Raw genomic sequence first — 18,597 nt, 5'->3', positions numbered from 1 at the left:
ATCCAGTCAGGGGGCAGTGCAGAGGACCGTGCCGAGGCCAGACCCAGCTCTGGGTCCATGTGGGCACTGGCCATGAGAGATGTCCTGTCATCTGCCGTCTGTCACAATGTAGCGGTGAGTTTTATTATTTTCAATCATTAAAGTGTGGGTTATGGAAACCAGAACGTACCCAGCATGCACAACCCTGAAAACGGAGTATGGCTGCCTACATGGCAGGGTAAAAACAGTCATACACATAAAAGCCCACTCATGTACATGATACGAGTAAACATGGGAGTTGCAGCCCATGAAATTGATGAATGAAGAAGTGTATGTATGTGGCCATGAGATACATCCTGTTGTCCACCATCTGTAATCATGGTAGGGTTTAATCAGACAGCATGTTTTTTTGTTTTGTTTTGTGTGTGTGTGTGTGTGTGTGAGGTGATGGGGTGAGATGGGGGCATGTTAGATGTCCACAGTCTGTTAACAATACGGTGGGGATTAATCAGCTAGTATGGATGTGTGTGTGTGTGTGTGTGTGTCAAGTCAAGTCAAGTCAAGATTTTATTTCATGATGGTAAATTGAATAAGCAACAATTGCTTTTTTACATCAAGCCATCAATGAAAATAATAATAATTAAAGAGAAGGGGAAAAAATGAAAAAAATGAAGAAAAAAAAAATTGAAGAAAAAATTTAGGGGGGAGAGAGAGAGAGAGAGAGAGAGAGAGAGAGAGAGAGAGAGAGAAACAAGCAGAAGAAGAGCAACAACAACAAAATGCATATATATATATATATATATATATATATATTATATATATATATATATATATATATATATATATATATATATATATATATGCAAGAATACTGTGATAAAGAAATACAAAATTGCATTTCCATTTCACACACACGCACGCACGCATACACACACCACTGAATACAAATTCTCGGACACAATTACACCATGCCCATCCCACCCACATGCACATGTTCCCCCAATTAGTGCAAAATCCTTGCCAACACAAGCATATATACAAAACATTTCACAATTAATAGGAATATTAGACTAACAGGTCAAAATTTGTATTAAAAAATATTGTTAATTATTTTCAATGAGGCGATTCTTCAGATTTTTCTTAAACACGTTTTTATTTACGATACTTTTCAGAGTGAGTGGGAGATTATTCCATAATTTTCCACCAGAATACAGAAAGCTGGATTTGTAAAGGTTGTTTCTTGGTCTGGGTATGCAGAGCATGTGGTTGTGTCTGTGTTCATTAGTTTTAAATGTGTCTGCAATCTTTTTTGGAGCATTTCCATACATAACATTATGCATGCAAACAGCTTCGTTGAAGTACAGCCTGTTGTGAAAGGATAATATATTAAGTTGTTTATAGTGCATTGGGGTCAGAGAGTTCGGTTTCAACAATACTATTTTCAGTGCTCTTTTATACATACGGTGAATAAACTTCAAGTTTGTGAGGCTACAGCTGTCCCATAAAGTCGATTACTGGCAGAATATGTGCACAGAAAAAGAGCTTTCGTGAATGAACATTAAGGATCTTTTTTATTTTTGTTAGTTGAAGTATTCTATTTGAGAGACGTTTACTTAAGCACTTCGTATGATCAGTCCAAGATAGATCTTTATCAATAATGACACCCAGAATTTTATGTGAATCTACCTCTTCAATTTTAATTTTTATTGACGCCTAGGAATAGTGGTTTGAAGTTATGTTTCATTTTTTGTCTTTTTTGTCGTGCACATACATACATGCACTTCGTTTTCTGAGCATTCAAGGACATGTGATTCAAGTGTGTCCAGTCATTAAGTTTCTGAATATCATCTTGGAGTTCATTAGTTAGTTTACTGGCGTCTGAATTGCTTGAATGTAAGGATGTGTCATCTGCAAACATTTCACATTTAGATTTCATATAACAAGGCAAGTCATTAACATAAGTGGAGAATAAAATTGGTCCTAAGATGGATCCCTGTGGTACTCCATGATTAATAGATGTAAAATTTGAGGTTTGATTATTTATTGCTATTAACTGCTTCCTATCAGAAAGAAAAGATTGTATAAGGTGAATATACTCTGGTGGTAATTTATAAGCTTCTAATTTACGTAGTAACAAGGAGTGATTGATTACATCAAAAGCTTTTTCAAAATCTATGAAAAGGAGACCTGTAAATTTATTTTCATTTATGTTATGTAGAAGACTGTCAGTGAGTTGTATGAGGGCTGTATGACAAGAATGATTTTTACGGAAACCAGACTGGTCTTCATGGATTAAGTCATTGTCAAAGAGATAAGAATATAAACATTTTTGCAAATGTTTTTCAATGGGTTTAGACAGAGCAGACAAGACAGAAATTGGCCTATAGTTAGATGGATCAGAAGAATCACCTGATTTGTACAGTGGAATGACTCTAGCCTGCTTGAATTTAGAAGGAAAACATTTCTTATCGATACACAAATTATAAAGATATGTCAGAGTATCTACAATAACAGGGGAAGAAAGCTTTAATATCTGTCCATCTAACCCGTCCAAATCTCGTGTGCCAGATTGTTTTAGTTGTGATAGGCTTTGACATACATCAAAAACAGTCATTGGTTGAAGACTAAATGGAACATGAATTTTCTTTGAGTCAATATACTATTTTAGAATACAGAGGTCATTTTCACTGGTCCTGTCGCTTGGTATAATTTTTTCAGCAATGGTTGCAAAATGATTATTTAACTGATCTGCTGTTACATCAGTGATGTTTTGTTGTCTTTTCCCCACATGTTTATTATTCAACTTGTTGATGGCTTTCCAAATTAGACGAGAATCTTTTGTATTTACTAACATTTTCTGAAAATAATTATATTTCGATTTACGTTTCATGGCATTTACTTTATTTCTTTGTTTCTTATATTGTTCATTTGATCCATACATCTTCAAATAATCTCTATAATGAATTTCAAAGTCAATTTCTTTTGTTATCCATGGTGGTTTTGTTTCTTGTCTCTTTTCCTAATAAATGGTGCATGTTTGTTATATACAGAAGAGAATGTATTTATCCAAAATTCGACAGCTTCATCAGGATTTCTTAACTGATATACATAATTTAAAGATGAGTTTGCTAAATCCGAGAGAAAATCATCATTTTTAAAGTTCTTAAAACTCCTATAAAATATAGTTTTATGTCCTACCTTTGGAAATTTAACACGATTCTTAAACCAGGTGAGACAGACTGGGAAATGATCACTACTACCACAAGGTGGAACACATACCTCTACAATGTGTTGTTTTGTGGTTGTGTAAATGTGATCTATTAACGTATTTGTGTTTTCAGTAATGCGTGTTGGTCTGTCAATTAACTGTTCTAAACCATGCATAGAGTAATTGTGGTGCCACTTTGGTTTTGGTTTAAGCAAATCTATATTGAAATCACCTAGAATAATAGTTTCAAAAGTTAACATTATCACCTCATCCATTACAGAGCTAAATCTATCCTCCCATTCTACATTTTCTGATGGATTTCTGTATACAAACCCCACTATAAGAGTATTATTACCATTAATCTTAATATCTACCCAAACTGATTCTACATCGTAAACCTCAAGACTGTTTAATCTCTTACATCTTAATGTGGAAGCAAAATACAAAAGTAAACCAGTAGTTTTAGGCTTAGTTGGATCTGAGCGGATAATTTGGTACCCTGGCATGTGCATATCAGCATCTGTTACGTTAGAAGAGAGTCGGGATTCAGCAAAACAGAATATATGAAATGGATTTCCAGTGTTATGAAGAATGGTTGCTATATCGTCCTTCTTGTTTGTTGCATTGTTTATGTTTAAATAACCTATGCGGAGTCCTTGCTTGGTTGGCCACAAGTCAGAAGTAAATGACATGGTTTAATTATTTGGGAATATAAGGATAATAGAGCAGTTTTAACTCAGTTTAAAATAACAGACCTCCGAGAAAAAACAACAACAAACAAACAACAATATTATCCTAGCTGACCGAGTTGACAGATTATATAAATACAAACTGACAATGTATTAGCAAACAATGTCAAGCAATTTTTTGCAGATAATTAATTTACACGCAAACAACATAAACCTCACGGCCCAGCAACAAGCCACCTCAGATTGCGGTACCCGATGAAGTATAACTCAAACACAAGCACAACCACACACATGCACAAAATGTGAATCCAAATTTACAATGAAGCAATGCGGACCTGGGGAAAAAAAGTCCAAAATCAAAAGGAGAATCGACAATTCAAAGCACGGAAACCATATCAAACAAAACACCGCCTCCAACAATCTCAAAGCCACAGACAAAACCTATATCATCAATAACACAAGATACACACATATATATATGTGTGTGTGTGTGTGTGTGTGTGTGTGTGTGGCCATGAGAGATGTCCTGTTATCCAGTGGGGTTTACTTTAATGAAATGGTATACATACATGTAAGTGTGTGAGACAATGAGTGAGTGAGTGTGTGTGTGTGTGTGTGTGTGTGTGTGTGTGTGTGTGATATGTGGGCAATATCCACATTTCTTCCCCTGTGTTCTTTCCATTCAGTTTCGTTCTAATGCTGGAAAATTCGTAAATTTGTTTAAATAACATTGTAATATATATGCTACATTTCTTCCTCTGTCAAGAGAAGTAAAGAAGGCCGGTCAAAGAGTTGAGGAAGAATTGTGGAGTACATATATATTACAATGTTATTAACTAAGTCATAGGTTTTTCTGTCTTATGAACGGAAAAGTACTGGGGAAGAAATATGGATACTGCCCACTGTGTTTACAAAGTGTATGATGTGTGTGTGCCCATGAGAGATGAACTGTCCTCTGCTGTCACAACATGGTAGGGTTTAATCAGATGGTATGTCTACACAGATTTGTATATATGTTTGTGTGTGTGAGAGAGAGTGTGACTGTGAAATATATAGAAATAGTTTTCTTTCTTTTGTTTAATGTATTTTCATTTTTTTGTGATATTAGACAAAGAAAAAAAAGCATACATGTGTGTACGTGTGTATGGGAAGTCGGTGCACTGAAAGAGGTGGTGGGATTACAGAAGCGACACAGCGTGTGTGTGAAGTCAACACATCAATCCAAAATTATTTCATTGAGGGTAAAAGAGTAAGCGAATTAAGTTGGGTTTTTTTTCATCCTGCCCTGTGTGTGTGTGTGTGTGTGTGTGTGTGTGTGTAGATGTGTGTGGTTTGAGAGTCTGTCACTATGTGTACGTATATATATATGTGTGTGTGTGTGTGTGTGTGTGTGTGTGTGTGTGTGTGTGCTTATAAATGGGATATAAATGATTAGATCGAAGGTGGAAAAAAAAACCAAAAAAAAACCAACGTCGTATTCGAAAGCGATCGTATTTTTCTCTCTCTTTATGTTATTTATTATCTATTATACACACCTGCTCGGAGAAGATGTGCCTGCTTTGAAGAGCATTGTTCCTCATCAAAATGAAGACCTCAGTTAAACTCCGAGTCGCCATCTTCAGGTGTTTACGTCGTCTTGTTTCGTATCAAAACACTCCCAGTCCCAGTCTAGCTCATCATTTTGTACGTGGATCCATTATGCGGCTTCCAGCGATGTCAGCGGCCCGATATGTTACTTCCTGTTGTCGCTTACATCATAAAAAATCAAAAGGTTCTCTCCCTTTTGTCGTCTGCTGCGAATTCTGGTCGAGACAACGAGTTCAATGGTTTGGTTTGGTTTAATGTAAGTTAGTTTTGTTGTTGTTTTATTTCTAAGGAATTGTGGTTTAAAATAATCAACCTCCCCGACGTTAGGTCCTTCTCATGTGATTCACGTTCATAAACAATTATTGAAGATTTTATTTCTTTCACATAATATAATCATGTGAAGATAATAAATTTATTATCTTCATGATGAATTTTCTTCCATTCACCATCTTCTCTCTCTTTCTTTTCAATTTCTTTGGATTTTTTTAAATTTATTTTTTTAACTTGATCCAGAATAAGTGAAAGATAATTAGAGGTGTAATGTGCATAAAAGAGAGACAAGACAAGACAAATTATTTATTTCGAGGATAATAGATAAGCACTGGTGTGCTTTTTTTTTTTTACATCCAGTCCCCGCCCTGAATAGGGTCTACACTACACAATATCAAATAAAATGAAAGCATGGTGTTAGTAGAGATACATAACAGAGGGAAAAATATATATATATATCAAAACAAAACACATACACACACATGGCATTCAGGCACTAGCATGGTGTTAGTAAAATGCATAGGAAAAAAATGAAAGAAACAAACACACACAACTGGATGTGGAAAAAAAAAGCATGCCAGTGCTTATCTATCATCCTCAAAAATAAAGAATTTTGTCCTCTCTCTCTCTCTCTCTTTCTGCGTTTTTTTCACATCCAGTCCCCGCCCTGAAACAGGGTCCACACCTGTAGAATACTACATATAAGTCATAGCATTCACTACACTCTTCTAGTGCTCAACTGCACTAAAGAGAGAGAGATAATTGAATTGAATTGAATTGAAATAAACTGAACTGAATAAATTTTCAGTTGAATTCATTTTATTTTCTGAAGGCAATGGAGTAAGCAGCACAATGCTTCTTTTTTTCACCCCACCCTTGAAAGTAAAACAAACCTTAAAAACAACAACCAATAAATGGAATAATAATAAATCATTCTATCAATATGCCAGGCACATCATAAATCTTAGACACACGAATAATAATTTGGTATTTACATTATATAGCTAAATAAGAATAAGAAGAGAGAGAATAAAGAGGAGGAAGAGAGGGTGAAGGAGAGATAGAGAGAGAGTGGGAGATAGAGAGGGAGAGAGTGCAAGACACTGTATTGTATTGTACTGTATTACTCTTTTGTCACAAAATATTCATTAATGTTATAAACCTAAGACAAGTTAGAATCAACTGCTCGAATCTGCTTAAACGTTTCTTTTGTATTGTATTCCACTGCATTGTGTTAATTTGTATTTACTGTATTGATTTGTATTACTCTTTTGTCACAACAGATTTGTTAATGTTATGAATCCATGATAGATAAGAATATGTCAAGTCTGCTTTAAAAAAAAGTATTTTCATTGAACCTGGTGAAGCAGTGATAAGTGACTGTTTTGTGTCCAGTTTTAGGTACCTCCACTCTTTCTGGACCAGTTAAGTTACACAAACAGGACAGAGATCACTACATGCTAAAAGAGGAACACAGGTTTCTATGATACTGTTTGCATTTGATATAATTATAAATGTGATCAATTATTGTTTGAGATGGCGCTGTAACATGTATTTGATATATAAATGTGATCTATTAGTGTTTCAGATGTTGCTGTAACTCCAGTGGGTGTTTTTACTTGTCAGTGCTGATTAAGAGTTGTTAATGTCATTCACTGCGTGTTTCATTTTAAAAGATCAAAGGCTCCGAGCAGGACTATTTCATTAGCTTCCAGTGAGACAGCATTGATCACTGATACAAAATTAACCATCTAGTTTATCCATTCAGATAGGTTTGTAAAAGAGAATCCTGGATGATATTTTCTTTAGTCTGACCACTACAGCATGTTTTTTTGTTGTCTTTTTTTTTTTTTTAGGTGTATTGGTTGGCTGGCTTCGAATGATCTGCTGATGTAGAGCAACAGGCCTGTTTCTTTGGGCTCATTTGGATCTTTCTGGTGATATTTCCTGGGATAGAAATGTCTTGGTCTGTTATATGCTCGTTACGGAGTGATGGCCTAGAGGTAACGTGTCCGCCTAGGAAGTGAGAGAATCTGAGCATACTGGTTCGAATCACGGCTCAGAGACCGATATTTTCTCCCCCTCCATTTGACCTTGAGTGGTGGTCTGGACGCTAGTCATTCGGATCAGACGATAAACCAAGGTCCCATGTTCAGCATGCACTTAGCACACGTAAAAGAACCCACAGCAACAATAGGGTTGTTCCTGGCAAAATTCTGTAGAAAAATCCACTTCGATAGGAAAAGCAAATAAAACTGCACGCAGGAAAAAATACCCCCCAAAAATGGGCGGCGTTATAGTGTAGTGACGCACTCTCCCTGGGGACAGCAGCCCGAATTTCACACAGAGAAATCTGTTGTGATAAAAAGAAATACAAATGCAAATGCAAATATCCAGGGATAGAAATGTCTTGTTCTGAAATGTTTGTTCAGTCTAGATTCAGATACACCAAATAAATGGAAGTGTTTGCCATGATTTGAGACAAGTGATGAAATATCTGTCAGCTTGTAGATAGCATTATTAATGTTCAAGAGTCTAATCCATAGACCTTCTTTAGATGGCTTAGTATTCTGAAGTCAGTTCATTGCAGATTTACAGTATGCACAATATCAATGAGTGTAAAGAAAACAAAAAAAAGTAAACACTCCAAGAAATAACAAGAAAGAAAAAAGAAGGTAGGGGAATAGAGACAGTATGATATCAAATGAGTAATTGTCACACTGAATGCACTGGCTGGTAACATGTACAGTACAGTTCAAAACAATATCTAGCAATGCCAATATTCTGAAGAAAAAAAAAGTGATTTAATGAATTTTGAGCACACCAAGGAGGAAAATGACATCATCAGCAACACATAGATAAATATCTGAGTTGCAAGTGAAATGACAAGAACACCAACCACCACAACAGCATTAAGAACCATTCTCAAGAATCTTGAACAGCACTTGAAGTCTGCAGTAGCAAGTGCTTGTACAAAGATGCACACATGAGCAGAAAAAAATGAATGAGAAGCAGGTGATGAAAAAACCTGGCCGACTTCTTACTTCATAAACATACCATTTATAGAACACCGCACAAGCAGTTGGAATCATGAGGGGATGGCGTATGTGACTAATCTAGGGTCTATTTTATGTTGTACAGCTGGCACACATTCAGACATGCACCAGCAGCTGCAGTTATGGTTGTCATGGTGAGCAGCATCTCTGCCAATCATGGTTCCTGGTGTCTATGTTTCAGTGAACGACTGACAATGAGGGTGAGTGTCAGTATCAGTATCAGTAGTTAACGACTGACAATGAAGGTAACAGTGTCAGTATCAGTATCAGTAGCTTAAGGAGGCGTCACTGCGTTCGGACAAATCCATATATGCTACACTACATCTGCCAAGCAGATGCCTGACCAGTGGCGTAACCCAATGCGCTTCGCCAGGCCTTGAGAAAGGGGGTGACAGTCGGGGTAACACAACAAATATGGCTTGTGCAACTGATACAGCTCTCCTGATGCCTATGCTGCCTGTCTGCATCACAGTATGTTTCCTGGTGTAACTCTTTTCTTCACATACAGTCCTGTCCCCAGCAGTCCTGTTCTCCTTCACCAGGTTGGTGACCAAATTCTGAATCAACTGCATACAGTAAAAGGCTTGTGTCAAGTGCCGCATTCATGTAAAGGGGAGGGAAACAGCGGCCTTTGCAAGCACCCACCATATCAAGGCTCACTGAGAATGCACAAGCCCATCCTACACCATTCCCAGTGAACCAAAAGTATGCATTGAACAGGCGTGCCAGCAGTTTTCAAATATTTGAAACAGTATCACTAAACAAAACCATCTGCATCCTCAAACACAAAATGAATCACACATCAGTATAGCACATCACACTGGCACCAATTTTAACATCCACACATGATGAAACACATGTAACAAAAGACAATAAGACACAAACAATCACAGTCAGGTCAGGCTAAGGCAACCATCAGCAGAGAGGGAGAGAGGCACGCCATTCTGCCACCTTGCACTTGCCACACATTCATCTGTACACAGCTTTGTTGCATTGGAGGAAGCTGTGAACAGTGTTGGTCTGTGTTTTCTTGGGGATGGGAGGGAGGCGTTTTGCACACAGGGTTCCACCCTCCCCCACCCCTCGCCCCAATCTCCCCACTATTGTGCCCTTCAATGCCACAAGACAAACAATGCTGTTCCTGATTGTCAGGCACTTGTTGCATTTTTTTATGTCAATTTTTCTTGTTCTTTATGGTATATTTCACAACTGGAATATACCGATCCTCACTTTTGTGATGAGAAGTTCTTGTGGGGTGGGTGGGGGGGGGGGGGGGGGCGCATGCGGAAGTATGGTCTTGTTTCCATAACTCACCGAATGCTGACATGGATTACATAAACTTTAACGTGCATATTAATTTAGATCTTCTGCATGCGTATACACATGAAGGAGGCTTAGGCAGTAGCAGATCTGCCCATCTGTTGACCAGAGAGATCGGAAAAATCTCCAACTTTTACCCACCAGGCATTGTGATCAGGATTCAAACCTGGGACTCACAGATTGAAAGTCCAACGCTTTAACCACTCGGCTGTTGCACCTGTCAAACGCATATCTATAGTGTCAGGCATACCGTAGAAGCTGGGCAGGCCTCTTGCTGTGACATACACCAGCATGCACATCCTGCCTGCTACCATGGTGGAACATGTTGCTGAGCCTGATGTGCACCACTGACAGAACGAATTTGTGGATTCGTCACCAAGAAAACACACATGCACCACAAAATTAATACAACCACAGATATATCAGTACAGACTGCAGGAGATGATTTTCACAGCAGGATGTTACTCACAAAGAACATGATATTTGAATGCGAAAAAAAAGAAAAAAAAAGAAAAGAAAAATAAAGAAATAAAAAGGTACTTGCTGACGTCTGAAGTGAAACCAGAACGTGTTTGTTTTACAATCAATGTGGATTTTTTTTTGTCTACAGAATTCTGCCAGGGACAACCCTTTTGTTGCCAAGGGCTCTTTTTTGTGCACAACATGTAGGCCGCACATGGGACCTTGGTTTATCAAACCATTCCAAAACATGCAGACACTATCAAAGATCTTCAGGATGGTGTTGTATCTACCAACAGGCCATAGGGTGTTGCCGGTGCCCAACGTGCATCACCTCACACATCCTGGAAACAATAATAATAATAATAACAACCATAACAACAACCACAGTAATGATAATGATACTAATAATCATATCATTCTTTTTCTTTGTTCATGGGCTGCAACTCCCACGTTCACTCGTATGTATACGAGTGGGCTTTTACATGTATGACCGTTTTTACCCCACCATGTAGGCAGCCACAAATCGGACAAATTTCCACCCTTTACCCACTGGGCACCATTACCGAGATTTAAACCCAGGACCCTCAGATTGAAAGTCCAACGTTTTAACGACTCGGCTGTTGTGCCTGTCAACATGGGGGACAAAAGAGGAAAAATGAGAATGAGATGGAGAGACAGAAGACAGAGAGAAGCAGAGAAAGACAGAGATACAGTGACACACATTGAAACAGTGAGATCAATAACTGAGAGAGACAGAGAACGAATGAACAAAGAAACAAACCAATGAAAGATTTATTCAGTATAAGGCCATTGCCCCATTTGAAGGGGAGACAGAGAGAGAGAGAGTGGGAGAGAGAAAGAGAGAGACAGAGAGAGATTACAGAGCTGCTTGTAATCCGGCTGACCCCACAGGGCCATATCAGGACTGAAGAGATGGACAGACAGACAGTCAGACAGAAACATACAAGGGTTATTAACTGAAAGATACACAATACAAAGAGAGAGAGAGAGAAAGAGAGACATTTTACATAGTTGCTTATAATCCAGCTGACCGCACAGGGCCATATCAAAACTCAAGAGACGGACAGAGAGAGAAACAGACAAACAGAGAGACTCATACCATGGAAAAACTGCCAGGTATCCTGAGCACAGGCTGTTCCCACCACTTGTGCGAGATCCTGCATAAAATTGGGTCAAACTTTTAAAAGCCCTCAATCTACCTGATGATGCTGGCCAACACAAAATTCACAATTAACAGTTGCATGAATATGGTGGCAGAAAATGCATAATAGAAAGTCCGAAGGTTCTTATTTCATTCAGGTGTGTTTCAGAGAGAATAAGGAAGTGCTTGGAGTAAGGTGATAAATGCCAACACCCATACATTCAATAAACACATACACCCTATTTCACCCACACATGCACACACACACACACACACACACACAACACACACACACATGCACATACACACACTTACCCACACACAAACTTTATGAACAAACACATCAACAAACAAACATACACAGAAGTGCATGCGTGCACACAGACACACTTGCTCACTCGTTACTTAATCCCATGACTGCTCTAACCATTAGAGAAAAAAACAATTCATGCAGCAAAAGAAGCAAGCATAAGAACACCACGCAAACTACCAAAATCTTACATCAAGGCCCACAGTTTTGTACCTCTGAACCTCAGCACCCACTCAAGGTCTAGTGGACAGTGGGGAATAAAAAAAATCCTGGTCTGTGTATGGGGCTCAAACTCTTGGACACTTGCCTCCCAGCCAGGTGCATTACCACTATGCCACTGCTCCTCATGACATACGACACACTGTGCTTCTAGGTCGTTAACTCAGACAATGCCCCAGGGGGCACAAGAATACAACTATTTGCCTTGCCTTGCCTTGCCTTGGTACAGTGCTTGTGTAAACACTATCGGAAACAAAACTTCATACTCACTTGCTGAGTGGCGGAGCTAATTCCATGAAGACCTGGGGGGAAACAGAACAATACATCATTACATGTGTATGAATGATGTCTGTCTTTATCTTTGTTGCTTTCAGATCATCCATCCACACAAGACTGAAAAAAAAATGTAGAGACAGAGAAAAAACCGAAAGAGACAGACAGAGGGCGGGAGGGGGAAAGAGGAGACAGACAGACAGACGAACGGACAGACACAGACAGACAGACCAACCGACAGAGAGAGGGAGGGAGAGGCAGAGAGAGAGATAGAGAGAAAGAAAGAGAAACTGAGAGAGGGAGAGACAGACAGAGACAGAGAGAAAGAGACAATGAGAAAACTGAAGAAAAAACACTAAGAAAAAACAAAAACAACTAAAAACCAAACAAAACAAAGAAAAAAAAAAAACAATAGAAGAAAATCAAGAAAAACAAACAAACAAAAAAAAAAAAAAAAATTCACCACCACCACCACCACCAACAAGTGACAAACTTCTTCATCGTCCGTGGGCCACAGCTCCCACGTTCACTCGTGTGTACACAAGGGGGCTTTTACATGTATGACCCTTTTTTTTAACCCCACCATGTAGGTAGCCATACTCTGTTTTGGGGGGGCGCAAGTGACAAACAAAAATGAGAAAAACGCATCCCTTGATGTAATGTTATGTGTGATATGCATATTGTATAAAGCACCTAGAGCAGTTTTCTGGATAGAGTGCAAAATAAGTAACCGTACTTACTAGTAGTAGTTGTACCCGGTACTATCATTACCATCCCAAACCCATTTAAAACAACAACAAAAAAAACACCCACAAGAACAGAAGGGAAACGAACACCAACCCCTTACTTTTAAACCTCTGCAGGAGCAGCTTGGCCTTGATGCTGCCCAGACCTGGCACCGTCTGCAGAGTGGTCAGAATGGCGTCGTCCACATTGGGCGAGTTCGGCTGCCGCCTGAAAGGGTTGCTGTCTGGCTTCCCTTCAGCTGCCACCTATACACAGACACAGACACACAGAGTCTTTCAGATGAGATGGATAAAAACTGAGGTCCTGCGTGTAGGATGCACTTAGCACATGTAAAAGAACCCACAGCAACAAAATGATTATCCCTGGCATTTTTTTTTTTAATAGAAAAATCCACTTTGATAGAAAAACAAATACACTTGCAGACTAGACAAAAAGAAAGAAAAATGATGATGCTGCACTGTAGTGACCTGATCTCCATTAGAGAGAGCAGTCCAAATTTCACACAGTGACAAAATGTAAAACAATACAATACAATATAATACAAGCATCACCTGTAAATCAATTAAGATTTCTGAGGTGAGTGTGCTCTGTTCAAGTTGGTCTTCTTCCAAGAAGAAGTAGAAGAAAATTCAAATTGTTATATTTCATGAGTGGAAGAGGTACTGTAATGTTTGCAACTGCAAGTATGTTGTTTTCTCCCACTATCTATACAAATACTCACATAAACCTACATCATAATACAATATCAAAAGTTAATAACACACACACACTCAAACATGCACACACACGCACACAAACACAAAATGAACAATATTTTGGCTTGGCTGAAAGCCTTCATAGTACATGAAACCCTGAAACAAAAGCTTCAAGTTTAAGCCAAAATACTGTTGTTTTTTTCTGAGCCCAGGTTAACAAGACCATGCCACTTACCTGTTGATGTTCTTGGTGGCATGTTGTCCTCATCAGGATAATCAAAGTCACTTTGGTTGATCGAGATTGCTTTCTTTTTTTTCTACCATGTTTTTGTAGTTACAATAATCATGGCCATGAAGGAAATCAAACAAAATCCTACTCCTTGTCACATCTTATGCACTGTACGTCCTGGCAGCCTTGCTGAAAACTCTTTGCTTTAAAATACACACACAAAAAAGCTTCAAAATCGAGCCCAAACTTGCTGAGAAATTGCTTCATCTATGTTTGTATTATCTTGCTGATGTCAGTATTCTCTCAACTTACACATACATATGCACACATGCACGCACGCACGCACACACACACACACACACACACACACACACAGATGCATGCACTCAAACCCATGTGAATGTTACGGCTATATCATAATGATTATATTCCTTACATGCATAAACACCACACACTGACCATTTGCACCAGAATGCTGGCAGCATGGTCTGGTGAGGTGACAGGAAGGATGGCCAGTCCCATCTCCAGCCCACACACCATCTGTATGTTCTCATAGTACTGTTCACTGGCTGCCGTTCGTTCAACCAGGACCACCCCTCGCACTTTGTTTGCCTGCAGGAAGTTTCACTGTAAGTTTCAAGGAGGTATCAAAGTGCACGGACTGATCCATTATATATGCCATGTCACATATGCTTTGGAAAAAAAAAGAAGAAGAAAGAGCAGATGCCCAACCTTAGCATAAACCCAACATGCTGGTCAAGCCTTGAGATTCTACTGTGTAAAACATCAATATAAAATTAAATAAAATAATTAAACAAACTTAACAAATAAGTAAGTAAATACATTTGTATGAATGATGGTGAAGATTTATTTTCTTTATCGTTGTTGCTTAATGTCCAGCACACGACACAGGGCCATGTCAGGGCTGAAAACACCATCAGCATTGATCCCATAGAACCTGAAATACAGTTCAGTTCTTCAAGGAGACATCACTGCATTCTGACCAATCTATATAATGCTACATCACATCTGCTTTGCAGATGCCTGACCAGCAGCATAACCTAATGTGATTAGTTAGGCCCTGGGGGGAAAAATAATTTTTTTTTTTTTTAAAGACAAAGAACACCACCAGGACCATCCTCGCACTTTGCTCACCATCCAGCATATGTTAATTCAAGCAAATGAAAAATGGTGAACGTTCCTTTATTCAATTAAGATGACTGTGATGAGAATTATATTGGTGAAACAAATGTTTCAAGGAAAATCTAACCAGAAGTGACACGCATAAGTATGGTCGTATCTATGCATACAAACCTAGGACATGCTCTGATGCTGACCATTTCATCAATTTGTTGCCAGAGGATTATATAAAAAAATATACATAAAAATAAATAAGAAAGTAAAAACTAACCTGAACACCAACATAGTAACACATTACTCAGAATTATATAACAGGCATACAAAACAAAAAATACCTACTGGCAACACGCTCACCCTGGACACAAAAAAACAACAACAAAACGAAACAAATGAAGGGATTCAGAAATATTATGATCTATTTCAAAATATAAGAAGAAAATTAATAGATATTGACAAAAGCAGTCTTTTTCTGTCCACCCCTCTTTCACTCTCTCTATTCTTTTATTCTGTTTTGCTCTCTCTCTCTCTCTCTCTCTCTCTCTCTCTCCAAACAGTGTTCAGTGTTCTCTCTCTCTCTCTCTCTTGCTATATATATATATATATATATATATATATATATATATACACACACATACATATATATATTATTATTATTATTATCTCTCTCTCTCTCTCTCTCTCTCTCTCTACATATATATATATATATATATATATATATATATATATATATATATATATGTATATATATATACTGTTGATGCTGATTTGAAAAGCATATATGTATACTTACTCTGTTACCCTCAGTTGACAAAATATATTCATTCATTCTCTACCCCCCACCCCACCCCACCCCCTCGTCCCCCTGCCACTCTCCCAAACACCCCTTCCCCTCATTCTCTCTGTGTTTTCTCACCATTCTGAGTTTAGCACATTTGCGCTTATAGCCAGTACAGCCAACGACATCAGCCTCAGAGACGTAGATGACACCAACATGGCTGGCTGGATGAAAGTCCACCACACCCAGACTGTCCTCAAACTGAACCTGTACACTCTCTGCCCACACAATTGACATAGTTAAAAAATATATATATAAATATATCATTGTGTGTTTACAACAGCTCACAGAGGTACTGTGGCAAAATCAGTTAAGTGTTGGATTTCTGATCTGGTGCTCAGATCTTGTGTTCACTAGTGATCATGCAGGTTCAAAGCCCCAGATATAGGCATGGTATTGAGTCCATGTGAAAGGCACTTTATTCTGATTTTTATAGCTCCACTCAGGTGTTAATGGGTACCTAGCTGACTTCTGTTGGGGAAGGTTGAAATGATGGGTTAAATTGATAAAGTAGAGGATTGGCCCCCTGCCTTCCTATGCTGAACCACATAAACAGCAGATATGAATTCATTGCCCTAATGGCCATAAAAGGCTGTGGAATATTAAACCTTTTAATTTTTTTTTTTTTTTAAACAACTGATAATGATATAAAAGGATGAATGTGCCCCTGTTCATGTTGAAATATACTGGATCAAAATGAAAACATGCAGGAATACAAAGTTAATGTATGTTATAACAAGCTATAGAAACAAATTTAGGTACATTCATGGCCTGGCTTCACTGACGAAGATCTAGGAAGGGCGTTGTCCACGTCTGGTGCAGGCACGCTCATGGCTGACAAGGCCAATGCGGGAAAAGCATATATATATATATATATATATATATATATGTGTGTGTGTGTGTGTGTGTGTGTGTGTGTGTGTGTGTGAATGTACAAACACATGGACTCTAAGTGTTGTTGAGTGTTATGTGACACACAAAAAACATCCTCTTTCTCAAGTACATACATTTAATTTTGTTTTGTATACAAAGTACTGTGTAAAGGAACAACCCATTCTACACTCTTTAAAAGTTTATGACAGGACTATTCTTTGATCAGGTAAATGTGTATCTTTTTTTCTTTTTTTTTTCTTTTTTATTAAAGATGCGGTGTATGGAATATACCACACACTTTGACGCCTGAAAACTGAAATTGCATGAAACTGAAACTGAAACTTGAAACTAAACAAACACACACACACACACACACACACACACACACACACACACACAAACAAACACACCATGAACAGTCACACTGTAACAAACTCAAACAGTACCAAATGTACACACAGAGAACCACACAAATATAAGCATAAAGTGAAACTAACATGAAACTGAAAGTGAAACTTGAAACTGAACACACATACACGCACATACACAGACACACACACGCAGACACATACATACATACACACACACATCACAAAAATTCACACAGTAACAAACTCACACAGTACCACACGCACACAAAGAGTACCACACAAAAAAATAAGTATACAGTAAAACTGAAAGTGAAAAGCACACATGGACACTACGGCAACTCAAATACGCCAATCTGCAAAAGGACAAAACTTAAGAAGATGACTACTGTTTACATTACTTTGAAGTGCCGTCACAAGCTCTGTTTTTCTCCATCGGCCGCTCACCACAATGTGGCCGACAGGTACTCGCAAATCGCCTTTAACAGACTGACTACCTGGCTGGGTTGAAGTCGCCGCCATTTTACTGCCGTTCAAGGTGCATCACTCTAGTATTTTTGTATGCTACGTTTTGAAATAGTGGTGTCCCTTTGGAAAGTTCGTTTCCAGCAAGCACCCCAAACAGGAGAAGGAGTGCAAGCGGCAGTACGTTAATTGTAGTGGTTGCAATAGCAGCAACACAAAGGTACAATAATATGCACGCATCAGATGCAGCAGCAGTGGCAGAAGTAACAGCAGAAGAAGTAGAGGTACTGAATAGTAGCAGTTAAAGCAACAGCTGAAATGATACTCAGTGCGCACAGTAATACAAGCACACATAAGAAAAAATATATATTCCCGGCGACAATGTATAGAATGTACTGAAACAATTGGACTGAAGAAAAATGGCAGTTGTGCAGTAGACTAATGTGGTGACTCAGTGACAGAAGCCGGCCGGCCTGAAAACCCAAAAAGGGCCAAACCAAACGCCGCGCGCACACAGTACACACACACCGGCTGGGCACACGCCGCCGGGCACACAGACACCACTAGTCAACATTGACACACTGTGACACACGCATACACTAGTACGATGACATACATGTACTACGGCACACAAACACACATGCACGCACAGACACACACACACTGCACGCACGCGCGCGGGCACACACACACACGGCACACACAAACAC

The 18,597-nt window shown here is 38.7% G+C and overlaps 2 protein-coding genes across 2 annotated transcripts in view; both read right to left on the bottom strand.

The window, feature by feature from the left end:
- The window catches only part of LOC143300692 (syntaxin-16-like), a 15,845-nt gene extending 10,325 nt beyond the window's left edge, over nt 1–5,520 (bottom strand). The window contains exons 1-2 of the mRNA XM_076614539.1: nt 5,412–5,520; nt 1–98 (exon numbers count right to left, since the gene is read on the bottom strand). The exon at nt 1–98 is cut by the window's left edge and continues 50 nt beyond it. Of these exons, the coding sequence (XP_076470654.1) occupies nt 1–98; nt 5,412–5,492 (179 nt within the window). The 5' untranslated portion in view covers nt 5,493–5,520. The remainder of the gene's footprint in view (nt 99–5,411) is intronic.
- A 1,117-nt stretch (nt 5,521–6,637) lies between these two features.
- Nucleotides 6,638–17,954, bottom strand: LOC143300477 (Fanconi anemia core complex-associated protein 24-like). Its single transcript, XM_076614185.1, has 7 exons — nt 17,824–17,954; nt 16,260–16,399; nt 14,666–14,818; nt 13,383–13,527; nt 12,533–12,564; nt 11,692–11,749; nt 6,638–10,912 (listed from the first exon to the last, which is right to left on the bottom strand). The coding sequence occupies exons 1-7, from the start codon at nt 17,942–17,944 to the stop codon at nt 10,899–10,901; spliced, it is 663 nt and encodes a 220-aa protein (XP_076470300.1). The 5' UTR covers nt 17,945–17,954; the 3' UTR covers nt 6,638–10,898.
- Nucleotides 17,955–18,597: the final 643 nt, after the last annotated feature.

The sequence above is a fragment of the Babylonia areolata genome, chromosome 26, assembly GCF_041734735.1.
Source record: "Babylonia areolata isolate BAREFJ2019XMU chromosome 26, ASM4173473v1, whole genome shotgun sequence".
NCBI classification, from domain to species: domain Eukaryota; kingdom Metazoa; phylum Mollusca; class Gastropoda; order Neogastropoda; family Buccinidae; genus Babylonia; species Babylonia areolata.
This window is presented reverse-complemented; position numbering and strand designations above follow the sequence as displayed.

Bases quoted from the DNA above. Each gene is read 5' to 3' on its own strand.
- LOC143300477 (XM_076614185.1), bottom strand. From the start codon at position 17,944: ATGGCGGCGACTTCAACCCAGCCAGGTAGTCAGTCTGTTAAAGGCGAT. The intron at 13,528-14,665 runs GTCAGTGTGTGG...GTCTGTGTATAG, and splicing joins CCAGCATTCTGGTGCAAATG to GTGGCAGCTGAAGGGAAGCC. The intron at 12,565-13,382 runs GTAAGGGGTTGG...GTTTCCCCCCAG, and splicing joins GCTCCTGCAGAGGTTTAAAA to GTCTTCATGGAATTAGCTCC.